The following is a 24,176-nucleotide window of genomic DNA, read 5'->3' as shown; positions in this document are numbered from 1 at the left end:
TTGGCTGCGTCTTGACTTCGCACCGTCTTATGCCCATTCGGTACCGTTCTAACAGTGTAGCAGCCACCTTCGAGACACCTTCGCGACACGTAACACGTAACGCAGTACTATTGAAATTGACGTTTGCTAGAGCCAAGATACTTGTTGCAGGTGGTTCAAGTAATCAAATAGGCTAAAGACGCTTAAGGGGGTGGGTAAGATAAATCGAGCGGAAACGCATTTTTATACACTACTGAAAAATAATGCACACTGTGAGGAGCAAAAATCATGCAATGGTGAGCGCGTAGGAGCGCTCGAAACTAATCCAGGCGGACGGACGCAAAGGCTTATTTGCACGTTGCTTTCCATCATATTTTGGCGTGCAGGTGCTTTTGTAATAAATATGGATAGATAGTCATATTCTGTCATTTTCATAATTTGTGATTGTGAATCACTTCCAAATAGTCTGAACGTGGGACTTTCAAAAGTGTGTGATCTATATTTAAGAAAAAAAAAGATTGATTCGATTCTCTGTATTATGGGTATGATGAATGAGGGCAATATTTTTTTCTGGCAAGATATATGTAGGAGATTATTCTTTTTGGTGGGGCGTAATGACAGTGCCATGTGGCACAGTGTGCAAAACTTCACGGTCTTGCTTTTTTATTTTTCGTTTCCGTAGGAACGAGACATCATCAAAATTACATCCGGGCAACCTTCGGTTCTCAAAAAACAAAGAACCTTAAGAAGGGCTGCAGGAAAAAGAATTACACCATCTGAAAGCCAAAAGCATCTTTAAAAAACAGGCAAAATTTTACAGTGAGATATTGAACAGTTACTGAGATGTGAGGCTAAAACACTGATGACAGATTTACTCTACCATAAGCCATTAAAAAGAAAATGTCAGATGTCACAAAGGACCTTTGAAGTTAAAGTTTATGGTTACTATACACTACATACATGATATGTATCCATTTCACTTGCATCGTTCTCAGTATTGCTACAGACGACCATGTGGTTGAAGACAATGCAATGTTCAAAGACAGTGCAATGTTTAACAGGATGTGTCTGGTGCCTGTTTGTGTGCAAGGAAACATGAACTTCTCGCCCAACTTCTTACCGCGTTATTATGATTCGCTAACAATCGCGATGCCAACAAAAACGATTCGCGGCGACAAATAAACGTCAATGCCCACTGGCGCTCCATTAAAGTGCATACAGACGCGCCGATGACCTACGTTGGCGGGGTGTTTGAGCACTCAACGCGGCGCTGCACCATGCGCAGCGGCACTAAAGGCAGGAACTTCGCGAGATATGCCTTCCTCGTGGCCATGTCGGCGGAGTCCACTTCAGGAGCCGTTGAATGCATCCATCTCCATCGGTACGCTTCAGTCGGTTATCTTCCAGGATGACGGCGCATCTCCTCTGGTCGTAAGTGCCTCGAACTGGCCGCTGCTCTTCCCACACCTGCATCAACGTACGGACCAGTCTGGATAGGTCGTTTAAAGATACACTATTTTCTCTGTAATACTATCCACAACCGCAGCACTAGCGGTGGCTAACGATGCGTTTTAATTGGCAATGCTTGAATACACAAGTGTCATGCTGCTGAGGCAAAAGATCACACACTTCACTGGCTAGGCCTCTATGGCCACCTTCACTACTATGGCGATGGAAACGAAACGCAAACAGTGGAAAGAGTAGCTTTCGGCACAGTCGACCTCTGACATGCCTTGACCAATAATGCATTCAGCCGGCGTCACCGTAGCGCTAGAATCTTGATCTGGATGCGCGCTATCGCACAAGCGTGTGCTTATCATCGAAGGGCGATCCAAATGGTTCTCGAAACTTCGGGCTAAACGCGGTTCGGAACCTATTGCCAGCAACATCCACAAAGGGAGTTATGGGTGCTGCGATTGAAGCGCGACTAGGTGTGGAGGGAATAAACACTAAAGCGTGACACCAAGTTTGATTCGAGGGCGAAGCAATCTTAAAGCGTTTACAAAAGACATTTATTTCCCGAGCAATATTATATAGGTGCAATGTGCAAGAATTTATGACAGTAGTTAATTGTAACCAAAGCCTATTTCTCAGCGCCCTCTAAAGAGCGGCACAGCCAGCGTCATTATTTCAGCCCTTGCGATGTATGGAAATGCGTGCTCGTAAAGGTAATATATTGATATATGTGGTTTATCGTCCCAAAATCACGATATGGTTATGAGGGACGCCGTAATGGAGGGCTCCGCAAAATTCGACCGCCTGGGGTTCTTTAACATGCCCCTAAATCTAAGTACACGGGCCTCAACTATTTTCGCCTCCATCGAAAATGCAGCCACCGCGGCCGGGATTCGATCCCGCGACCTTCGGGCCAACAGTCGAGCGCCATAAGCACTACACCACCATGGCGGGGCCGCTCGTAAAGGTCGTCGCGAGGACACGCACCCTCACGTGTTTTGGTGTTCAGCACTTGCATGCGTTCCTCGGAATTATTGAGGCGATGATTTATTTTTGGTGTGCGCGCAGTTGGTGAGGTGCGTTTCATCGTTGGTGAACGCATTGAGTACAGTGTCCAACGGGCAACGGGACGATGCGGATAAAATTTAACGCCAAACGCTCACCTCTGTACCCGCTGAAATGATGTGCTGTGCAAGGATGCAGTGACAATTCACGTACGCCTGGCGATCATGTCTTCTAGATAAGACACCGGGGCAACGGTTCAGAGTAGTAAGCTCGCTGGATTTTCATTATGAGCATTCCTGCTGCCCGGTTTTCCTTCGTGAACACGCAGCTACCAAGGTCAATCTAATAGGTCGCGAAAGTCGGACGAAAAGTGCTCGGAAACCTATTGCGACAACATCAACACCCGCGTGACGATTAAAGCGCTACTAGGTGAGGGGGGGACTAATAATGAAACAAAAAATAATTAAACGTTTATTTCATTAGTTTTAATTTATTTGTCACGAATTAAATTAGTAGATTACTTTATTCAAACTTTAGTCTTGGCTATGTGGTTGAGTGGCCAATTTTTTTCGTTTATTTTCAGAAACAGCGGGCACATGCAGGCAGTCTGGTAACATGGGCCAACGGTTTTGCGCATTTTCAGATGCAAATGGCGTCGCTCGTTTTTGCGCCAGTAGGTTTGTGCCTGTCGTCCGTAGGTGATTTCCTCGCATAAGCGTTGTTTTCTAGTCGTGGTACTTGGCAGTAGGTAATATAGCCCATCGCAGCCATCGGGAACCGTTTCAGTGACTGTGTTTTTGCCAGCGCGCGGCCGGCGTGCTGTCGCCTTTCGGGACGATGAGACCGCCACGCTACGCGAAGAAACGCTGCGCTGTCTACGAATGCAAGAGCAACACGTGTGCAAGGTTTGTGTGCACGTTGAATTGTTATGCTACTTCTGATTTCTGTGTTATATATTTTGGGGTAATATCCTGTTCAACTGCAATATTTCGCCAATAAAATACACCTTATTTATCAAATCTGTCTTTTTCGTCTTCCCGTTATCTTGCAGGCTTCCATTATGAAGCCGTCATAGTGATAAGAAAAGAACGTGCAGCTATAAAAAAAAGTAAGAAGCGGCGCCCTGTCAAAAAATTTCATAATTTCGCGCCCATCGCGTTAAAACGTGACGTCATTTCCGCTTCTGGTTGTGACGTCATCTTTTTCTTTTTTTTAAATTCTCTTTGTCCCCTCCTCACATAGATGGCGACTGTTGCAACAACTAGCCACTGGCTTGACACGTGGGCTTCTACGGAAGTTACGCTACCAGTTTACATATACCTTGCAGCTACTACTATTATTCCTGTCATCGGTGAGCAGATTGATATGTTATCTATCGCGCTACAATTCACATGCCTGTATACATTACACGCAAGGGTAATTTATCGGAGCATAAGGCAAAACAATGCGCACGTAGTGTCCACGCACTTTTTGTACTTATTACCACACTGGGTGCTCATTATTCAAGGTGCAAAAAAATTGCGCTATAGCGACCATTGAATAAAGCGGAAATATCATTATTTTGCGTGACTAGGTGTCATTTCTTCTTGTTATAACTGAAGCACACAAGCTATGCACACTTTAAGGAACCTGCATATGTGAGAAGCAAATAAGCAACGCCGCGGATATGAGAGGCACGTGCTGCTTCGTTTAATCCAGGTGCGGAAGATGCCACGATCGCAGAATAAAAGTTCCAAGAATAAATTTTACGAGTATACCTAAGGCAAATTAAGCGGCAGTACACCTAAACACCATTGCCTAGATATGAGCCGATATTATTTTAGCTGGCGTTGACTTGAAGCGCACTCGCCAAGGACTCGCCGGCTGGCCTTAGCGCGAGTTCTTAGCCATCAGGCGCCTGCGAAAACAATTTTTAGATCAAATTTCGCGCTAGTGCCAACAAAATGACGTCACTTTTTCGCCGGATATTCCGTGACGTCTACTTATTTTTTTGTTCCGCCGGAAGTGTTCCCTCCTCCCACAGATGGCGCTAAGGCCCATGAGCCGCTGATGAGCGGCCATTTTCTGAACGTATGGGCTTCTATGAAAGGTTGGCTACCAGGTACATTTAACTTGTATCATCTGCCAGTCATGCCTGGTACTCGGAAGGGACACGCTGTGCGATACTGCCAGCCAAATCTAGATTCTAGCGCTACGGTGACGCCGGCTGAAATCACAGCTTCGCCTAGCCACAGTCAAGGCATGTCAGAGTTCGACTGTGCCGAGAGCCACGCATTCGCCGATCGCGTTTCTTTCCATCGCGATGGTACAGTGGTCAACGATTCTATGCGATAGCGGAACGTCTGCACAGACACATTTGGTATCTAGATCGGCGAGGAACGCAGATGGGCCCCTGCGGATCGCGCCACAAAAGCACCCTCTGCGCTCATCGGTTCCAAACATACTTCCAGGGCTGCTTCCGCGAAAACCACTCGTCGCAGCCACTTCGAGTGCTTCCCAGCGGCTGTCTGCGAATGGCGGACTCTGCTCCTGACCGAAATCCATGAGTGTACTTGCCGTAAGACCGAGAAGCGTCGCTAGTTCTTTCTCAGTGACGAACTTGCGGGAAAAGACAACGCTGATTGGATTCCAGCAGGAAGAACGGCGCTCTATACTTGCTTCCGGAGCAAATATCAAATCCGAGGCGCGGAACCAAGTTCGGCGGCATCCAGATGCACCGAAACCGCGCTTTTCGCGCTGATCGGTCTCGGACCGATTTTTGCGGCAGTTGCCGCCGGATTCCCTCACCGCGAGCCAATCTGAGCGCGATTCAAAAATACGAAAAATGGTGGTGCGCATATCATATCGCAGTCATCAAAGTCCGTAGCGAAAGCGAAGTCTCTCGTAATCGCCCTGTTCTTTTCGACAGGCGCCGAGTGAAGCACAACGACTGCTGTCACGAGTAGCAATCTGCTCTACAAGGGAGCGTTCGATGGTCGCTGTGAGACGAATGCTGTCGGAAGGAGGCACAAAGGCAAATGGTTTCATCTCGATCTATAATACCTAAGCTCAGCGGTCCGAGGATTCGCGGGGGGCAGAAGAAACGCCAGCTGGCACACTGGCCATGTGTCGCTAAGTGATCAATGGTTCCTTATCACTGATACGCTGAAAGAGGAAAATAAAGAAGGCATTCAAAATAGCACCATTACACTGCATGATTCCGTTTGCACTCGACGGTTTACATGATGAATGCGTTTTATAACGTTGCATGCACTATATCACCAAGTCCATGCACGAAATAAAATAGCAAAAATATGACCTAGTTCGGTTTGTCGAAGGCGTGTGGCATACATTCTTAGGAAAGGTCTGCAAATTGAACTTTTACGGTGGCATATTCCTGCAAACATGGATATACTGCACTTGACGAATGAATTTCCCCGGTCTTCGTATTTGTGGCGGCCAGTGCCCGTGATGGGGTGAATTTTTGTAGCGTTAGCTACACTTGCCTAGCCGGAGCCGATTTCGCGTGGATCCTCATGAGCCGTGCTGCGCATGCGGGAGGATCAGTGATGTCACACAGCTGGCTCACCGGAGCAGGCATCTCACGCGCTCTCCGCCACCGCCGCGCGCGGCTCGCCGCTGCTGGTCTGCGCGTTCGGGAGGAGTGGCGTCGTAGCCGCGGCAGACACACTGGCGCCGGCGCGCGCGACTATCTCTGGAGAGTGGCGTAGCCAGGGGGGGGGGCACACCGGGACCGTGCCCCCCCCCCGTAAAAAATTTTTCCGTGGGATAAAGAGCGCAAAATGACACTCGATCCCACTTATCTGCCCAGACCCAATGTCGGATCAAGGAGGTGCCTCCCCGGAAAAAAATTTCTCCCTACGCCACTGTCTCTGGAGCTGGCGTTCCGACAAAGGGCCTTTGCTCAAACGGCTTTCGCTGTTCAAAGATTTTTCATCATTGAAATCCTCCATTTTCCACAGAATTTGTGTCCTGCTTCGATTGCCACGAATTCAGGAATTATAGCAACGCGAAAAGTAACCCATTTTGTGAGTACTTTGAAATTGCTGCTTTGATCAAGTAATAAATCGTTGAATATGATTCCGGTCCATGCGCACGTACCTGATCGAAGTTGCGAATCAGGTAGCGGAAAACTTCACTGGCAAGGTAGTTGTAACCGCGGCTGGATGCCAGGTGGTAATTGTCTATGCAGCTTTCCGGTTGGAGGTCGTGCTTGAGGAAGTTCACGCAGTGATTGAGCAGCTGGCTTAACTGCGTCGTTTAAACCACACTGGATGAATATTGTGCAGTGTATTGCATTTCAATGATGAGTTTTTACGTACCCAAACTAAGACATGGTTATTACACTACGAAGCACTTCCTACAGTAGAAGACTATGGATCGATTCTGACCACCTGGGTCTCTTGAGTATGCACGTAAATTTATGTATACGGGCGTTCTTCCTACCCCTTCTATTAAAATCTTGGAGGACGCTCGAGTGGAACGCAATAGCCTTATATGGCCGCGTTCTCACCGCCTACCCCTTTGCCTGCCATGCTTGGCTACTCGGTAAACACCTCAACCGTGCCGCTAGGATAGAAACTTGTGCGCGCATAACACTGGCCGTTTGTAGCTGCTCTAGAATGTATGCTGCAAATACAGTCGCGAAGTTCACAGTACGCCATAATTCATCAGTATGCGAGGTAACGGAGTGCCCACACTATGTTTCTGTAATACAATAGGCGCACTATGTGGGCGCACACTTTGTTCGTACTGTGGCTAATGATGATCAAAATGAATTATATCTCAGTCCTTTGGCTCTTAATCTACCCCTCACTATGGGCGGATGAGCAGGCCTCGTACGCGTCAGTTATGCCGTAATGAGTGTCACCTGCAGTAACAAGGAAGAGCTAGGCCACTGGTTGGCTACCAATGCTCACCACCAACAGCTAACTAATTAACAGGGGCTAGCCTTGATGCTACCTATCATCATAGGTCGGCAAAAAATTTGGAGGTCGCTCAGACTCAGTCCTGAAATATATTTTGCCCTCACAGCTCACTCGGACTCAGACTCATTAAAATTTTCCTCAACCGGACTCACGCAGACTCAGACTCACTCAAATTTTTCTCACTCGGACTCACTCAGACTCACGGCTCTGTCTGAGTCTTAGTGAGTCTGAGTGAGTCGACTCACCGGTCCGTTAGCGTATAATTGGCTTTTTCGACCATGGTGTCGATGCTCTTTAACACCAATACTTCGCATAATTGGTGCTTCACTTGGCGCCTTTTGATCCCGTACCTTCAGATATGAGTTAACAGGGGTTGCAATCCAGTAAAGACATTTTTATTGAAGGAGGTGACTCGAATGAGATATTTTTATCAAGAAGTTCCTGCAAATGAGATTGCGGTAGGAAGGTCAACCTGACCCCCTCCCCCGCCTTGTACGTAACTCACGCCTCTGATTAATAAATATTGAGCTGGCGTATGAACGCTAGTGCTTTGAAGTATGTGTGAGTCGGCGGGAGTATAAACGTGGGCCGACATAAGGCTGATAGCAATGCTGAAGTTGTGTAGATAGAACCGTAGGTCGGCAAAAAAGTATGGAGATCACTCAGGCTCACTCAAGAAATATATTTTGCGCTTAGGGCTTACCCGGACTCAGACTGACTAAAGTTTTCCTCTTCCGGACTCACTCGGACTCATCCTCACTAAAATGATTCTCAGCCGGACTCAATCGGACTCAAGCTCACCAAAATATTACTCACCCGGACTCACTCAAACTCAGACTCACGGCTCGATCCGAGTCTGAGTGAGTCGACTCATGAGTGAGTTTGCCGACCTATGCCTATCATTGACTACAAGTGCAACTGAACGTTACAGACACCTCGAGCCTTGTAACTCCTCGAGGTGCCCTAACTAGGTTATATAGGTTGGATTAAGATAGGTCGGTGCCACGTAGATTTACCACTGTTCATGTAAATACATGGTCGAGATTGAGCTACTATATAGTCGCCCTTCGCTACCAACGGCACCACCAAAAAACACGCGAGCACGAGACCTAAAACAAGAGCCGATGGTCATGAAGACTATAATACTGAGTCGCGCCTGTCATTTTAAGAAGCAGTGTTGAGAAGGCTGCGCTAATTCGTGTTGCCAAAGGCTAAGTAATGTTCAGAAACGCTTCAGTGCGTTAGTGATTCTCGGCACTAAGCCTGCGGAGCGCCTAGACTGACCTCTAGCTTTTCGGCGAGCTCGAGCACCTCTGCAATGTTGTGCTGGCCTACAAGGTCACACAGGGGAATGCGGTAGGCGACGTCGACCAGCAGCTGGATCATCTCGCTGCTGAGGTCGTCCACCGTAACTCGCATGGGCGGCAGCCACTTCTGTTCGGGGCTCAGGCCTTTCTTGGCGAGAGCGAAGAGCGCGTAGCAGCCCGAATACCTGCGCACAAAGTCACCAATATTGCAGGATAACATTGCACTCAGTGAACGCATAAAATATTAAAGAAAAAACGAAAAATAACATTGCAATAGCGTCAGTGGGCGCTGTTATTTAGCAGCAAAGTTCCTTCGCATCTTCTGTCTTCCACTGAGCACTCAGGTGGGCACGACGCGAGTGTCTTCGTCTTCCTCTCCCACCCAATTTCTTCAAATGGACACGGTGTCCGCTCCGTCGAAGAGAATTTTTTGCCGAGCTCATCTTAAATTCATTTTAAGGCGAAAGCCTCATATGTCTCATGAGTCAAGGGGCTTTGAGATAATTGACGAGAGCTGACGATACTTCGCGAGAGCTTGTCGGCGGCGGCGTCAACACCAGTGATAAAAAAAATCGACGTAAGAAATGTGGGTAAAAAGTCACTTGATGCTCAATCATGTGTTCGTCGGCGTAGCAAAGGTCGCAAGACCTCAAAGTCACGAGACGCCATCAATGATGTCATGAAAAACAAAAATTTCTGGCTTCACCACTACATTGCTAGGAGAAAGTGCCACACACAACGACTGCCACACACAACGACTGGAAAGTCGTTGTGTGCTCCACTTTACTGCTTTGTCCGTAGTCTTGACTGGTTTATTCTTTCAGCATCTTTCTCGAATGCATAATGGACGCTGTGGTTTATTTAGTAAGGCTACAACCTGAAGCGAATTGTAGACTCGAAGTTCGCGCAGGCGTATAGTGGAAACCGAAAGTAAGTTTGAGATACCAGAATTAAACAACCGAAAGTGGCTGTCGGGCCAGAATTGCCAGCCTGGAAATCACTTCGCCGTCACAATTTTGCGCAACGGAAGTTAGTTACGGCCATGTTTCATCTGCTGCGGATTGACTCTTTCGGCCTATCCCTTTTGGCAGCAGACGCAAAATTACAGAGAGGGAAATCCGGAGACGCTTCAAAGAAATATTTTGCAATCCGACTTTTCGAGACCGCTGAGGTTACCTTGTTCACAGCTTCTTGCACGCACTTCTAGCTTGTTGTCGAGTTTTAAGATAGTGTATGTTTAGTAGACTGTATTCCAACGAATTTCTAGTGTATGTTTAGTAGACTGTATTCCAACGAATTTCTAGCAATTTTTGATGGCGACGATCTATCACAATTTCTGGTCAATCGTGTGTCACGCGTCAACTAACTGTTCGGTCAGTGTATTTGCTATTTTTCAGTGACAGTTCAATTTAAACAGGGTTCCAGAAACGTCGCACTATAACTTTTAAATCAAATACTCCTTCCGGAATATCGGAAGGGTTGCGGCAGAACATCGCAGAATATTGGACGAACAGCACACAAGAGATCCGTCCCGTTTCTGCGCTGTTCTGACACAATGTTCATGAACCAACTTGCCCCACTTAAGAGCCCTTTCGCGGGAGTATTTTTTCCTGCAACGCTCTTTCTTCACCAATTGATATTTCTGCAAGGCGTTCACTGATATTTCGAAAGCGAGAAAGTAGCGGTTCAGCACTGCGTAACGGTAAGAACAGGTACTATCTATCTATCTATCTATCTATCTATCTATCTATCTATCTATCTATCTATCTATCTATCTATCTATCTATCTATCTATCTATCTATCTATCTATCTATCTATCTATCTATCTATCTATCTATCTATCTATCTATCTATCTATCTATCTATCTATCTATCTATCTATCTATCTATCTATCTATCTATCTATCTATCTATCTATCTATCTATCTATCTATCTATCTATCTATCTATCTATCTATCTATCTATCGTGCGTGTGTGGGTGTGTTAATGAAGGTCTGCAAGCCCGCTGGATTGCATTCTCGACCTTCACGCTGCTTGATTGTGCCCTGTGAAAATTACCGACTATGCATATTCTGGAGCCGTGCAGACACTTCGTCATTCGAATTCTAGCAGCTAGTTCCGCCCTTGCAATTCGCTTTTAACAACGGGACAGGTCTAGGGATAGCTGTTCCGTAGACATTCGTTGTATTAATGGAACGGAAGCTCATGAAATGACACCATCGCACAAAGATGCACGATGATCGATGCCGTCGCCGAAGACGCACCACTGCCACTTGTTACGTGCGCGTCTTACGTAGTCTGTGCGTTATTCTGGCTTCCTGTCGGAGATGGCAGAACTACTACTACAATTATTTAAATGACATTTCTAGAATTTCCTAAAATTTAATAATTTACATTACGAATTACAGCTGGCTGAAGTTAAGGATACTACGTTACCATTACTTTTGAAAAGCGATGAAATGGCACCCTGCGCGCAGAAGACACGGCCTGTGTTATTACGTCAGACCGGAACTACCTGTGAGATGGAAATGATTAAATTTGAATGAAGGCGCGTCGCGGTCGTATCTTTCCGTGAGAAGCGGCAAGTCATCTGACTTGTGCCAGGGGATCACTTTACCTTTTCGTGGGGTGTTTGGGGCTTAACTGTTTATTTCCAGCTGTGCGCAATAAAGCCGCCGTATCAACCTTTTCTTTCTCCGTGAAATATAAAACTCAGGGGCAGCCACTGCAGTGATTCTTCTTGCAGACAGGCGAAATAGTTTGAACAGCGAAGCTGTTTAGCAAATCGTTCCTTGTCCGGCGAACCAAAAGACTGCGTCATCATAAATGGGTATGTGCCGCTGAATTTGCTAAGTCCAACTTCTCACCACTGGTTGTCTACAAATGAAGAAGGCAACAGTTAGATCAACAAATGGCTGCGAAGCGACGGCGGCGCTCCGAAGACCCCGAGTACGTACGACGAGAGAATACTAGCGAACGGAAAAGGCAACGACGGCTGCCAGAATACCGCTAAGTGAGGGAAGACCTACGCCAACGACGACGTGCCTGTAGATGTAAGACAGGTGCGAACGCTTTGTTTCAGCGCGAGGTTCTGTCTCTGCATTTTGGACATCCGTGTCGCGTCTGTGACTATCTGTGGTTTAATTCGAAGCTCTCTGCGCTGAGAATCAACGTAGAAACAACCTAGCATCAACCAGCTAAACCCTAGCAACGACCTAGAAGCAACATAAAACAGCCTGGATTGCCTAGCTAAGGCCTAGAAACAACCTAGAAGCAACCAGATTAGTCTACACAATCGTCCCATTTTGGTGTTTCTAGCCTTGCGCGGCTTAGTACAATCTTCGCCAATTGTTTTTCGCGCTTGTTTAAAGTTTAGGAAATAAAGAAGCACCACACATCGCACCCAAAGAATAAGCTGTCTACTTGTCTATTCCAGAATGCTTGTCGATTTCCTGACCCTATTCTGCTTCGGCGCGCCCCGATTCAAGTTTAGTGATTTCCTTCTCACGAGTAGTTCAGGTCTTACGTATCAGAGAGGCTGCGTTTTCTGCGCGCAAGGCGCGATCACTTTCTATTTCTCCCTTAAAATTATGACGAATATCACGAATTACGAGCAACTTTCGCAATTTCTAAAAAATGTTTCCATGTATTGGCATGCACTTCAACTTTCTAATATAAACAAGTACCCTGAAGTGAATAATTACGCGTAGATGTTAATTAACGACTTTTTAACAGCGAAGTTGTTTCATATCGTTGCTTGTGAGTCGATCGCAGAAAACTATCATCCTCATAACGGGTAAGTGCCCCTGTGCGGCTACCTGAGAATGACTTGAGAGAAAGAGCAAGAGAAACAAACAGAGAGACGGAAAGAAAGATATCAAGAAAGAGAAAGAAAAAATTTTGCCGAAAATAAATTCTTCACGTGGCGGTATTCGAACCCGCATACCCTCCAACCGAAGGCGAGCGTCCTAACCACTCAACTATCCAGCCACGCGAGCAGAGCATAGCATAGCCTTGTATAATATAGTGTAGCAAGGGGCTGGGAAAGAGAAGTGGGCGTGAGGAGGAAGGATGTGATCATGAGGAGGAGGGATAGGAGGAGTGGAGAGAGTAATGCGTAGCACAGAAAAATGAGAAAGAGAGAAAAAGAAATGCAGAAAGAATAACAGTGACAGACAGACAACATCAACGAATGAGATAGAAAAAAGTAGATAGAGAAAAAAGATAGAAAGAGAGAGGAAGCAAACATCGCGTCGTCTGGCGACCAGATACTGCACCCCCTGGCCAAACTGCGCATGCGCAGTAGCTAATCACGCCTACCGATGGAGACATCGCGCGCAATGTCTGCTCTAAAGTGCATAGGCTGGCTGCATACTCCCGAATAGGAAGCCGCTCATCTCGGAGCTAGACGTGTCAGTCGACACGGAGTTCGAGCGGCGACAGGTCCGCGCTTCGCTGTGCCAAGCTTCGCACGACTTAGTCCAAACTGCCCGCATTTTTTTTAATTATTCTTGTAAGTAGCCTTTAAGTTGCGGCAAAGTATTTCCGCCTCGAGATAGGGACGATAAGGTACATGTGGGAAAATGGCTGAAGCGCGATTGCCATATAATTTTTATAAAAAATCTGTATGGTCTAAAAAACAATGCACGACAATGCCAGCTATTAACAACACACGGTAGCGAAAATGGTTGAATGCAATTGGATGAAAACTATTTACGCAGATTATATTTGGGTGGGACCACAGGAGTAGTTGTGCCATTCCCTTGAGTGGGGCGTATGCGTGCATGTAATTGGTTATCTTACAGTGGCAGAGAAAGAAGCGCAAGTGCGCACTGTAACTTTCTCTCAAATGAGGACACATCACCCACACTTCACTACGGCAGAGAGGTGCAGCAGGTGGCGTCGCCCAGGGGCGGGAGAGGAGTAGTGATGGGGGGATAAGCTGAAAGCCTAAGTAGCGGTGTACTGAGGGCATGGTTTCAGAATTATGCTGAAGCGGACGCTTAAAGAGTCTTTGTAAGCAAACATCGATGTTTCAATCCAGAAGAATGCGTCATGTCTAGAATAATCATCAGTAGAGGTAAGACGTGCAGATTTTCACACTACAGGAAAGAACCACACAAATAAACGGCATTGGTGTTGTCCGATTCCTTCCTTTTGCGTACCTCTCTGCACACGTTGCCTTTTCGTGATTGCGAATTCGTACATCCTAGCTCAATAATCTCTCGTTGGAAGCTTTATGTCTAGAGTGAACTCAGCCGGCAAAAGGCGATGCGAAGGCTTTGTGCTCGGGTGGCGGGCAGAGAAGATGTTGAGCTTCGTCCCCTGTCCGCAGATGGAAGTAGGCGTGCGCAACCGCCTCCGCTCCCCCACCCCTCCCCCTGCCCTTCATAATTTATGGATTGTTATGTCGGCTGGACCTGGGGGTCGGAGGGACGCACCACGCGGCTAAAGACCAACGCAGACGAAAACGAACACTTATTAAAGCATGTCTATATGACTGTTGTGGTGCCACCTATCTACATATTTACAATGCAAGTATTTAAGGCTAGTTTACAATGTAAGTATTCACTCCACGTTTCGCTCGCGGCTGAGTTCTCACGCGCGCCCATAAAATCTGTTGCCGTATGCTTACCGCGGCAATGAACCACTGCGTGCGACAGCTTACGCGCCGAGATGAGCATACGGTAACGAATACGGCAACGAAACCAGTCATACGGCAACGAAACCAGTCGAGGTCAAGCGGTGGAGCGTTCCAGTTAACCGTGCTGACGGCGGCTGTACACGGCGTCCTCGGCCTAATGCTCAATGCGGACAACGCCGTAACTGCGCGGAAATGTCACCGCTTACCTGGCAGCCACCACGAACCGATGCGCCCAGATTTCTGAACCGTCGGGAGCCCGGAAGACGACGTCACAGAAATCGCGGTTCTTCCTCTGTTCCCGCAGTGCCGGCATGGACCTCGCCGCAGCTCCCGGCGCGAAGTCGCGCCGCTCGCCCGTGTCTTTGAAGAGGTTCTCCGCCTCTGACCAAATAGTGATGATGTCCGCATTACCGGGCTCGCCAGCTGCAGGGCCGTCGGCGGCGTTCATGGCTACGGCGGCGGCGCACATCACTTGGTTGCCAGGAGGGATATGTGGTTAGGGCAGGGCGACGGTCAAGCTGATGGAAAACGGCGAGCGCCGCCTCAGCCAGACCACACACCTTCGCACCCACCGATGGATCGAACGTCCGAGCAGGCGACTCAACCGACTGCCCGGGAATGGTCACTTTGATGATGATGACGCTGATGCTCCTGGGATGATTGGCACTCACCCACTCAGGGGGATAGGCTGCTATAGTAGATGTAGATTCTATACTGCTGGCTCACACCCACTCAGGGGGATTGGCCAAGAATCGCGTAGTAGAGTAGAGTAGACTCTGGAAGCAGTGGCTCATAGGTCCATTTACACGCACCGCGTGGCAGGTTTCTTTTCGTTTTCCTTATGTCGTGGCTCATACCCACTGCGAGATTGCCTAAGATATTAGGCTTACTTAAATGAAAGCTAATTTGCAACGAAAGGCACGGCCTGACCGCCATCCCTCTGTGAAGATATTCTCACTTCAATAAAGCTGCTTCTCTCTCTCTCTCTGGAACCGGAATGAACCAAAATTCTGAGAAAAAGACAGACAAAATTGGGGGGACGCTTAAGCTTCGCCTTTAAGAGTTGAACGCGATAGGGATATCCTGCCCTAGTGCGCACTTCGATCACTGCGAGTGTTTAACAGAATGCGCGCACTAAGGTGCGTGCCTTATGTAATGGGCAGCATGCTTTAAACCAGGGGAAATTATGCGCGAGAATCTTTTTCGAAGTTGCGTTGCACCCACTACGTGGTCTTAAAGGAATACGCGCAGTAATGTGCCTTCTGTAATGGGTGGCTGTTTTTAAACCACGAAGTCGTTATGACAATGACATGGTGTGACGCCCGATGGCAATGTACGCTTGTACCACGCAATATTACTGCGATATTGCATCTCGTACTGTGACAGCTGTATACAGGACGCGTATTTTTGGGAAGCATGAATGTTACTTTCAGTGCAGCTCCAAGCGAAGGCGTGGCTGTGTGGTAGAACACCTGCCTGCCACGTAGACGGCCCGGGTTCGATTCTCACTCAGACACAATATTTTTATTATTTATTTTATTTGCAGCTTTTTCGATTTTTCGGTCACGGACAAGATGATGATTTTTCGCTCACAACCAACGGTGCCGACGCCGACGGCGGAATTTCTGCGATACGAGCTCTTTAACGCTATCGCGTTAAAATAAAAGCTCTGCCATCTCCCGCTAAAGGGGACCATTAGGCGATGCGAAGCAGCGTTTCGGCATGTAGAGCCCGCGTTTCAGAGGGAGGGGGAGAGGGAAGTGGAGAGGGGAAGGGGAGTGGAGAGGGCTTGCGCATACGCAGTAAGGGGGGTCACGCCGCACACCACCACCACCACCACCGGATTGAACTCCGCTATAAGATGCTTTACATCTAAAACACCCAATATAGGAAAGCAAAAGTCTTTGCCCTAGGTGGGCGGTCTCCATTGTCGATGAAAGCGTGATTTCTGGCCATCTACCTCATTTTCTTGTTGATGAGACTGCACTGGTCTTCCAGAGAGGAACTTGAAAGCTGGGCCATACATTGTTCCCAAGCTAGATATTTCATATCAGGTACCGTTTGGTTCTTGGCATTGTCAGACCATCTGAAACCGAGTATACGGGACTAAGCATAAATGAACAGTGAAGAACTGAACATTTCTCCAACTACTCTGAAAACAAAACACTGAATAGTATTCAAAGACTGGAAAAATATCGCCCTGCAAGTGTCCAGAAGAGGCTCCAAAGGAGAGGATGTCCGAAATAGAAGGACCAGAGCCAACTTACGTAAAATCACGTTTCTCCGCCTTCTTTGTTATAGGTGTTATCGCCAATTGCTACCGTACCTTGATTGTACCCTACTGGACTGCATAGAAATGAACCAAAATGATGGCCACGCCGTCATGTGAAGCTTACCAGAAGTTAGCCGCAATCTGCGGAAGGCTTTCATGGCAAATTCCTAACCCTTTGAGCACTGAATTTTTTTGACCGGGTTGGAAATGTTTTTTGCTCATTTGGCTTTATTACGCTCTCAAAAGCACGAAAATTATGTATTAATAGCACCCCACCAGAATATAAGAAAAAATGGCGCCATGTACTATAAACGGGACCGTTGTAAATTGTTTGAACCTCCCGCGGGAATGTGACGCGCATCGAGTGACTTCGGCAACGAGGCGGACGTGTAAATATTAGGGAAGACCCACTCGGTAAATAAGCAGTTGAACATCATAGGAAAAAATCACGATCGCTACCGGTATAATTGTTCATCAGTAAAACATAATCAAATATTTCGTTCCGGCTAATGCCATCTTTTTCACCTTCCGCCATTGTGCTTTCACCTTTGGAGAGTCCCGAAGAAGACGATGATGCAAAAACTACTATCTATATTTGCGAAGGTTCTCCTTTGGAGCTGCTTTATTGGAATTCAGTACAAGGAACGTCTGGGGGGCCCTCTGCGAATTCCTGATTGACACGATGAGATTACCTTGCTAATCCATTGTTTATCAATTTATTGTTTCCCATCCCCTTTCCCCGAAAACAAAATCTTATTTATTTCGTTATTTCCTTTTCTCGTATCACGAGAAGCACCTTATTCTACTTGAAAAATGCCACCTTTCCCTTTCCCTGATTTTCGTTTTTAACCCAATGTTCCAATTGACTGTAACCGCCGGCTTCTTGGCCAATCCCCGGTGTGGGCGTGAGCCAAATGCAAGGAACGAGCAAGCAAGCAAGCAAGGTTTATTGCGCACGCTTGGCTGTCGTGTCCTTGTGCTGGTTTGGTTGGCTGAGTACCGGATAGTTTGTATTAATTGACTAATATCGTTAGGTTTTTTTTCATCTCATGCAGGTTCGATTTATTTGCTTGGTTCTCTCTGCTTGAGGTCGCACTAATGGCCAGGAATTCTCCTGGTCAGGATCGTTCCCCGTGGACGGCCTCTTTGCATAACGATGACTTACCTCTGGACCTATTTCTCCGCAGTGGTGTGAACAGCATTCCCGTCGCTCTCGTACCCTTGGGTGGGCACTTCATTAAGTTGAATAACCCCCAGGCAATTCAGGAACAGCTCCATGCAGCGACTCCAGGCTACCAGAGTATTACCGACGTGCGGCAGTTTGGTCGTGGTGGAATTGTGTGCCGATCGCCAGACCAGGACTGTGTAAAAGACCTCCTAAAATGTTCCTCCTTTGCATCGATCCCGGTGAGTGCGTATATACCACCACATCTGGCCTGTACTAAAGGCATCGTAAGAGGTGTAGACGCACAACTGAGCCCTGCTGAGACACTTGAAAAGCTTTCTGTGGCAGGAGTAGTGGCTGTCTATCGATGCAATCGAGTTGTAGACAACAAGCGAGTCCCCACGAGGTCAGCGATTGCGGCTTTTGCTGGTACTTCATGTCCTTCTGAAATTAAAGCATGGCCCTTAATCTTCAGAGTGGATCAGCTTGCGTCTCGTCCATTACAGTGCAGGAACCGTTGGAGATTTGGGCATAGCCGGCGGATGTAAATCAGACGGCCGATGTTGCAGATGTGGCGACGCCCACTCAAATCGAGAATGTACGGCCCAAGAAGACATGTGCTGCTTGTGTGGTGGACAACACGCTGCTGACAATGCAGGTTTCACAATTAGACAGCAAGAAATGCAGGTCCTAGAATTTGTAGACAAACGACGGTGCTCTAGGAGAGAAGCCATTGCTACTGTAAAGGAGAGGTTGCATGGTTATGCTGGCGTTACAGCCCGCCAAATGTACACTGAGACGTCTCTTGCACAGGCGGTTGAGATAGCTGTAGAAAAAGCTATGGCTAAGGTAATGGATCAAATAGCAATTAGTATTACCGAGTGCATTGCTCAAGCTGTCTAATCAAATTGCTAAGCTTCTAACACCAGCACCAACAGGCACTCCGGAGTCCCCTCAATTGCTAAATGCAAGTGAAGATAATACACTATGTAACGATAAGGAGAATACTGCCGATACCATCTGTGGCTCCCCAGCGTGTCATTCGGATGTTAGTAAGGAACATTTGTTTGACCTACATGTGGTCACAGATGTCGATCTTGAGGCCCGGGCTCAAAAACGCAGCTGGTCCCCGTTGAACAGTGCTGCTCCCCCTTCTCCTCAGCCTAAATCAAAAAAGCTTCCGCCCAGTAAAGTACTGAAGGAGAGTATTTTGGAGAAAGTTATCTCCACAACAATTCTTCAGCCAAAACAGGATCCCTGAAAGTTTTACAGTGGAATTGTCGCTCGATATTCGCTGCTATTGCTGGTTTGCATTGTCTTAGTTCTCTGTTAAATCCTCACTTAATTCTAATACAAGAATATTGGCTTTCTCCAGAGAACAATTTTTATTTTAAGAATTATCGTTCGTTTAGATTAGACCGCCCTTCTCGAGGTGGTGGCATAATTACACTGATATCAAACAGGATTTGTCACAAAGCAAAGTTGACATTAAAACTGCTCGATCCAGAATATGAAATATTAGTTATAAGCATAAAACTTCCGTCTGGTCAGAATTTTTCAATAGCCAATGCTTACAACCCTTCAGGCGTGCACGACACCCGGCCATTGGACACGATAATTGGCATGTGTGGAAGAAATTTTGAAATGCGAAGCATTTCTTAGCGAACTTCTGTGAGTTGGAGCGTATCTATCTATCTATCTATCTATCTATCTATCTATCTATCTATCTATCTATCTATCTATCTATCTATCTATCTATCTATCTATCTATCTATCTATCTATCTATCTATCTATCTATCTATCTATCTATCTATCTATCTATCTATCTATCTATCTATCTATCTAGCCGCCTACGACTTTGTGCTCTCCTGGCCGTTTCGTTAATCGGATGTATACCAAAATTGGTATGGAATAACATGACCGTATTACGAAGATAAATGACTGGTCATAACATGAAAATAATGACATGCATGTCATGAACAGCATGCTTTACATTCCACGGCCTTGGGGCTCTTGCGGCCATTCCGTTAATTTCATATATACCAAAACTGGTATGACGTGACAAGAGTTCATGGCGAACTTAATGACAGGTCCTAACGTGCAAATCATGACACGCATGTCGTGTGTGGCATGATTTACATGTCATGGTCTCGGGGTGCTCGCGGCCGTTTAAATGAATGGATAAATACGAAAACTGCTATGACGAGACATTTCGACATGACGAACATAACTGACACGTGGTAACATGAAAATCATGACACGCATGTCATGCATGACATAATTTACATGCCACGCTCATGACGCACTCGCGGCCGTTTCGCTAGGTTGATATACACCAAAATTGGTATTGCGCGATGTGACTGTATGAAGAACATGAATAACAGGTGGTAACATGAAAACCATGACATGCATGTCATGTATGTCATGATTTACATGCCACGCTCATGGTGCATTTGCGGCCGTTTCGCGGGCTTGATATACACCAAAATTGGTTTTGCACGACGCGACTGTATGACAAACATAAATTAGAGGTGGTAACATGAAAATCATGACATGCGTGTCATGTACGACATGATTTACATGGCACGCTCATGGTGCGCTCGCGGCCGTTTCGCTAGATTGAGATGCACCAAAATTGGTATTGCGCGATGTGACTGTATCAAGAACATGAATAACAGTTATTAGCAGGAGACTTCAACTCCCATCATGTTACTTGTGGGTTAAAAACTGATGCGTGCGGCAGCCGCTTGTGGGATTGGTCACAGGATAATCACTTAACATGCTTAAATTCAGGAAGCCCTACGTACGTGAAAGGTCGCACGCGTCATCCTTGGATCTGACTTTCGCTAGCTCCAGCCTGAATATTTCGGCTTGGTCAGTGGTTGACTGTGCTACAAATAGCCACCACCTGCCGATAACATTTGAAATAATAAGTCCGGTTGTCCCATCAGTTTCTAACGCGCATAATTTCATTAATTACAAAAAATTCAAACAATCATTGCTTTCTTCACTCGCTTCACTATCCCATATGAGCACGAAGTCGAAAGCGTTGAGCATCTGCTCGGCGTTACAGAATTCTCGCGAGAAAGCTGAATTCGTGGTCTCGTCAGTTGCGCAAAATCCTAACTCTCATTGGTGGACTGACGATTGTTCTAGGGACTACAGACGTAGAAAAGCATCCTGGAAAAAGTTGCTGTGCAATCAATGTCCTCAAAATTAGAAGGACTACCATTTCTACGCTGGTGTTTTTAAAAGAACTGTTTTGAACGCAAAAGAAAATTACGATATTCGGACGTTCGATTACCTTTCTAAATCTAACAATAAAGGCGCATTATATAGATTTCTGCGTAAAAAGAAAATGATTCCGCGGCCTATCAATGCAGATTATATCAGTTTGTCTCCGCAATAAATAAAAGAATCGTTGGAAGCAATTGGTAGAGGGCTAGAACATCGTTTTTCCTCTCAACTATCACTACCTCCTTTGCAAGCATTATTTGATGAAGATTTCTCAGAAATTTCCGGTTCAGAATTATCACAGATGTTAGGTAGCTTACCATCAGCTGCTCCTGGCCCGGATGGAGTCACGTCTTCAATACTGAAAATGCTAAATAAGGAATCCCAAGTGTTTTTATTGGATGTAATCAATCACTCACTAAGAATGGCATGGCTACCATCAGATTGGAAATTAGCTAAGGTAATACCATTACTTAAGATTCCGGGAAAGGGGTATGTATTGGACAACATTCAGCCCATTGCGCTTACTTCAAATTTTGTAAAATTAATCGAGAGACTGTTAAACACCCGATAATAAATTTCATTAATGAGAGACAAATATTAAATCCAGCACAAATTGGTTTCAGATCAGGATGCTCTATATGGCAGGCCCATATAGATCTCGAAAGTCGTATACTATTAGCTAGGCGTGAAAGAAAATATGCAGCGTTAGTCACTCTTGACATCACAAAAGCATACGACAGCGTTGAACACATCGTTTTGCGGCTTCACAACCTCAACTTTCCAAAATATATTCAGGCGTTGATTGCGGAATTCTTAAGAAATAGAACATTCTATTGCTTCCAAAACGGCATCTCGTCTTCTATGTACGCTCAAATTAGAGGTGTCCCGCAAGGCGCAGTCCTTTCCCCAGTATTATTTAATATCCTAATGAGTTCTATCCCACTACATGACGATGTCCACACTTATGTATATGCTGATGACATCGCATTTTTTTCATCAGCAGGTGATATTCACGAACTTTTCCAAATGTTACAGTCATACTTGTCAGCACTAGAAAGCTGGCTTGATAGTATACATCTACATTTGAATGTCAGTAAATGCGCCATGCTAACATTTCCATTAAAAGACCCTATCCACATGTCACTTTCCTATCATCTCGAGCCTATTCCACAAGTAGAGAAAGTAAAGTATCTCGGTGTCATATATGACGGATCTATGACGTGGAAGGCTCATATTGAAAACACCGCAACAAAGGGTGTTCGAGCAGTCGGACTTTTAAGGAAGATCAGTCATTGCCGATTAGGTTTGAGGAGACATACACTTATACCAATATACTGCATGTATGTTCGTCCAGTGCTTGAATTCGGGTGCATCCTATACGCTGGGGATGCTGCTTACAAGCTTCATGCTCTTGTAGTTCTTGAGAGACAAGCTTTGAGATTATGCCTAAGTCTTCCTAAATTTGTTGCAATAAAGATCCTCTATATGGAAGCTAGACTCCCCTCACTTGCTACCCGGTTTAAATTGTTAATAGTACAGGCATTTCTAAGGCTGTATGAATCCCCCATTAGACGTTCCGAAACAGTTTTTATTGCACGTCCTGACTGGTATTTTGGATTATATTGGCCGCGATTTCATAAGCCCCAAATTTTAGTTATAGAAAGCCTACTTGACAAAATAAACGTTCAAATTAATGATCTGTGTACAATGAGTAATAGTAGCAACTCTATTAAAATAGAGTTTGATGACATTTTTCCAAAAAATGCAAAACTAATGTCATACCGATTATCAAACGATATATTAAGTGATTACCTGGAACATATGTCAATTAAGACAGTGACAGCGACGGATGCTTCCCAAAATGAAGAAAAATGTGGAATTGGGATTTTCTCTCCTACTCTAGAGTGGTCGTTTTCACTTCGCCTTCCAGATTTTGTGCCCATCTTTGTAGCAGAATTTTTAGCCATCATTCTAGCCTTACATAAATTAGAAGCATCAATAAGCTCCGCAATAATTTTGACGGACTCACTATCAGTATGTTCCTCCCTCACTGCAAACGAGGACTCGTATGTTTTGGAGGCGTTCAAATCATTAGTTCCACTGCACATAAAGTTCATCAAATTAGTGTGGGTTAAATAAGGGCCTCTTTATGAATGAAATGGCAGACGCGCTAGCCAGGTCATCATTGAATGGCCCGGTAATTCAGGTATTGCCCGCATCTAAATTCATTACATGTGCTAGATTTAGGAGGAAAATGATGTTAGAGGAATTTTCCGCACCGTCATTACCGACCATATTAGAATTCCAGCATTTAAATCATCAGTGGAATAGTAAAGTATGTCAATCACGAGCAATAGAAGTCGCAATCACAAGACTACCTTGTCAGACTTCCTATCTAAATTTTTATCTACACAGAGCTGGTCTGGCAGCATCGCCTAATTGTCCTTTTTGCGGATTACGTGAGACAACGAAGCACTTTCTCAATTTCCTGCAAGAAGTACTCTACCTTGCGCAAAAATACCTTAGGTGTCGCTTTCCGTCTGCTTAGATTAGAATTAAATGAACAAAATGTACTGTCTTTCGGGGCTTTTTCTCTGGGCGACAGTGACGGGAAGATTGCTGATGCATTGCAGGAGTTTATTAAAGGTTCAAAAAGATTTAGATTGTAAAATTTAACTTTCCAAAATATTATTTCTATTTTTCCTCCAAATTATCGGTTTTATTGATTCAATTCTATTCTATATTATTATTAGTAGTATAATTTTAACTCTACTTCATTTATACTTCTTTCGTATTAATTAAACAAAGTTTGAACTTGAATTTAAATTTTTCCTATAAAAACTAACCGGTTCTTGGCCAATCCCCCAGTGTGGGTATGAGCCACAGCTTCCAGGGTCTACTCTACTCTACTCTACTCTACTTATTGCGCATACCTCAGGCACTTCTTTGCACATCTGATGTATTTATGCCACATTTCCTATTAATATTTCTCTGTGTGCTTTCTATAGGACACCGGGGCCGAAAGGGTTATTGAAAACCAGGAGGTAACGAAGCCAAGGAATGTATAGGAGACGTTACTTGTACTGTTTTAGGTGTATTGTAGCAGTAGTGAAAACTTTAACTATAACGATTCTGGGCACGTGGGAGGAGTCCTCAGTCCAGGGCTTAGGGTTACCAAACG

General features: G+C 45.7%; 1 protein-coding gene across 1 annotated transcript in view; it reads right to left on the bottom strand.

Moving 5' to 3' along the window:
* LOC119391581 (kelch-like protein 20) overlaps positions 1 to 14,768 on the bottom strand; it is a 25,456-nt gene extending 10,688 nt beyond the window's left edge. Inside the window, exons 1-3 of the mRNA XM_049415332.1 lie at positions 14,527 to 14,768; positions 8,652 to 8,859; positions 6,541 to 6,690 (exon numbers count right to left, since the gene is read on the bottom strand). Coding sequence (XP_049271289.1) covers positions 6,541 to 6,690; positions 8,652 to 8,859; positions 14,527 to 14,768 — 600 coding nt within the window. The remainder of the gene's footprint in view (positions 1 to 6,540; positions 6,691 to 8,651; positions 8,860 to 14,526) is intronic.
* Between the last annotated feature and the right edge of the window lie 9,408 nt (positions 14,769 to 24,176).

Source organism: Rhipicephalus sanguineus, chromosome 4, assembly GCF_013339695.2.
Source record: "Rhipicephalus sanguineus isolate Rsan-2018 chromosome 4, BIME_Rsan_1.4, whole genome shotgun sequence".
Taxonomy (NCBI): Eukaryota; Metazoa; Arthropoda; class Arachnida; order Ixodida; family Ixodidae; genus Rhipicephalus; species Rhipicephalus sanguineus.
Note: the sequence above shows the minus strand (reverse complement) of the source record. Positions and strands in the feature narration are given on the sequence as shown.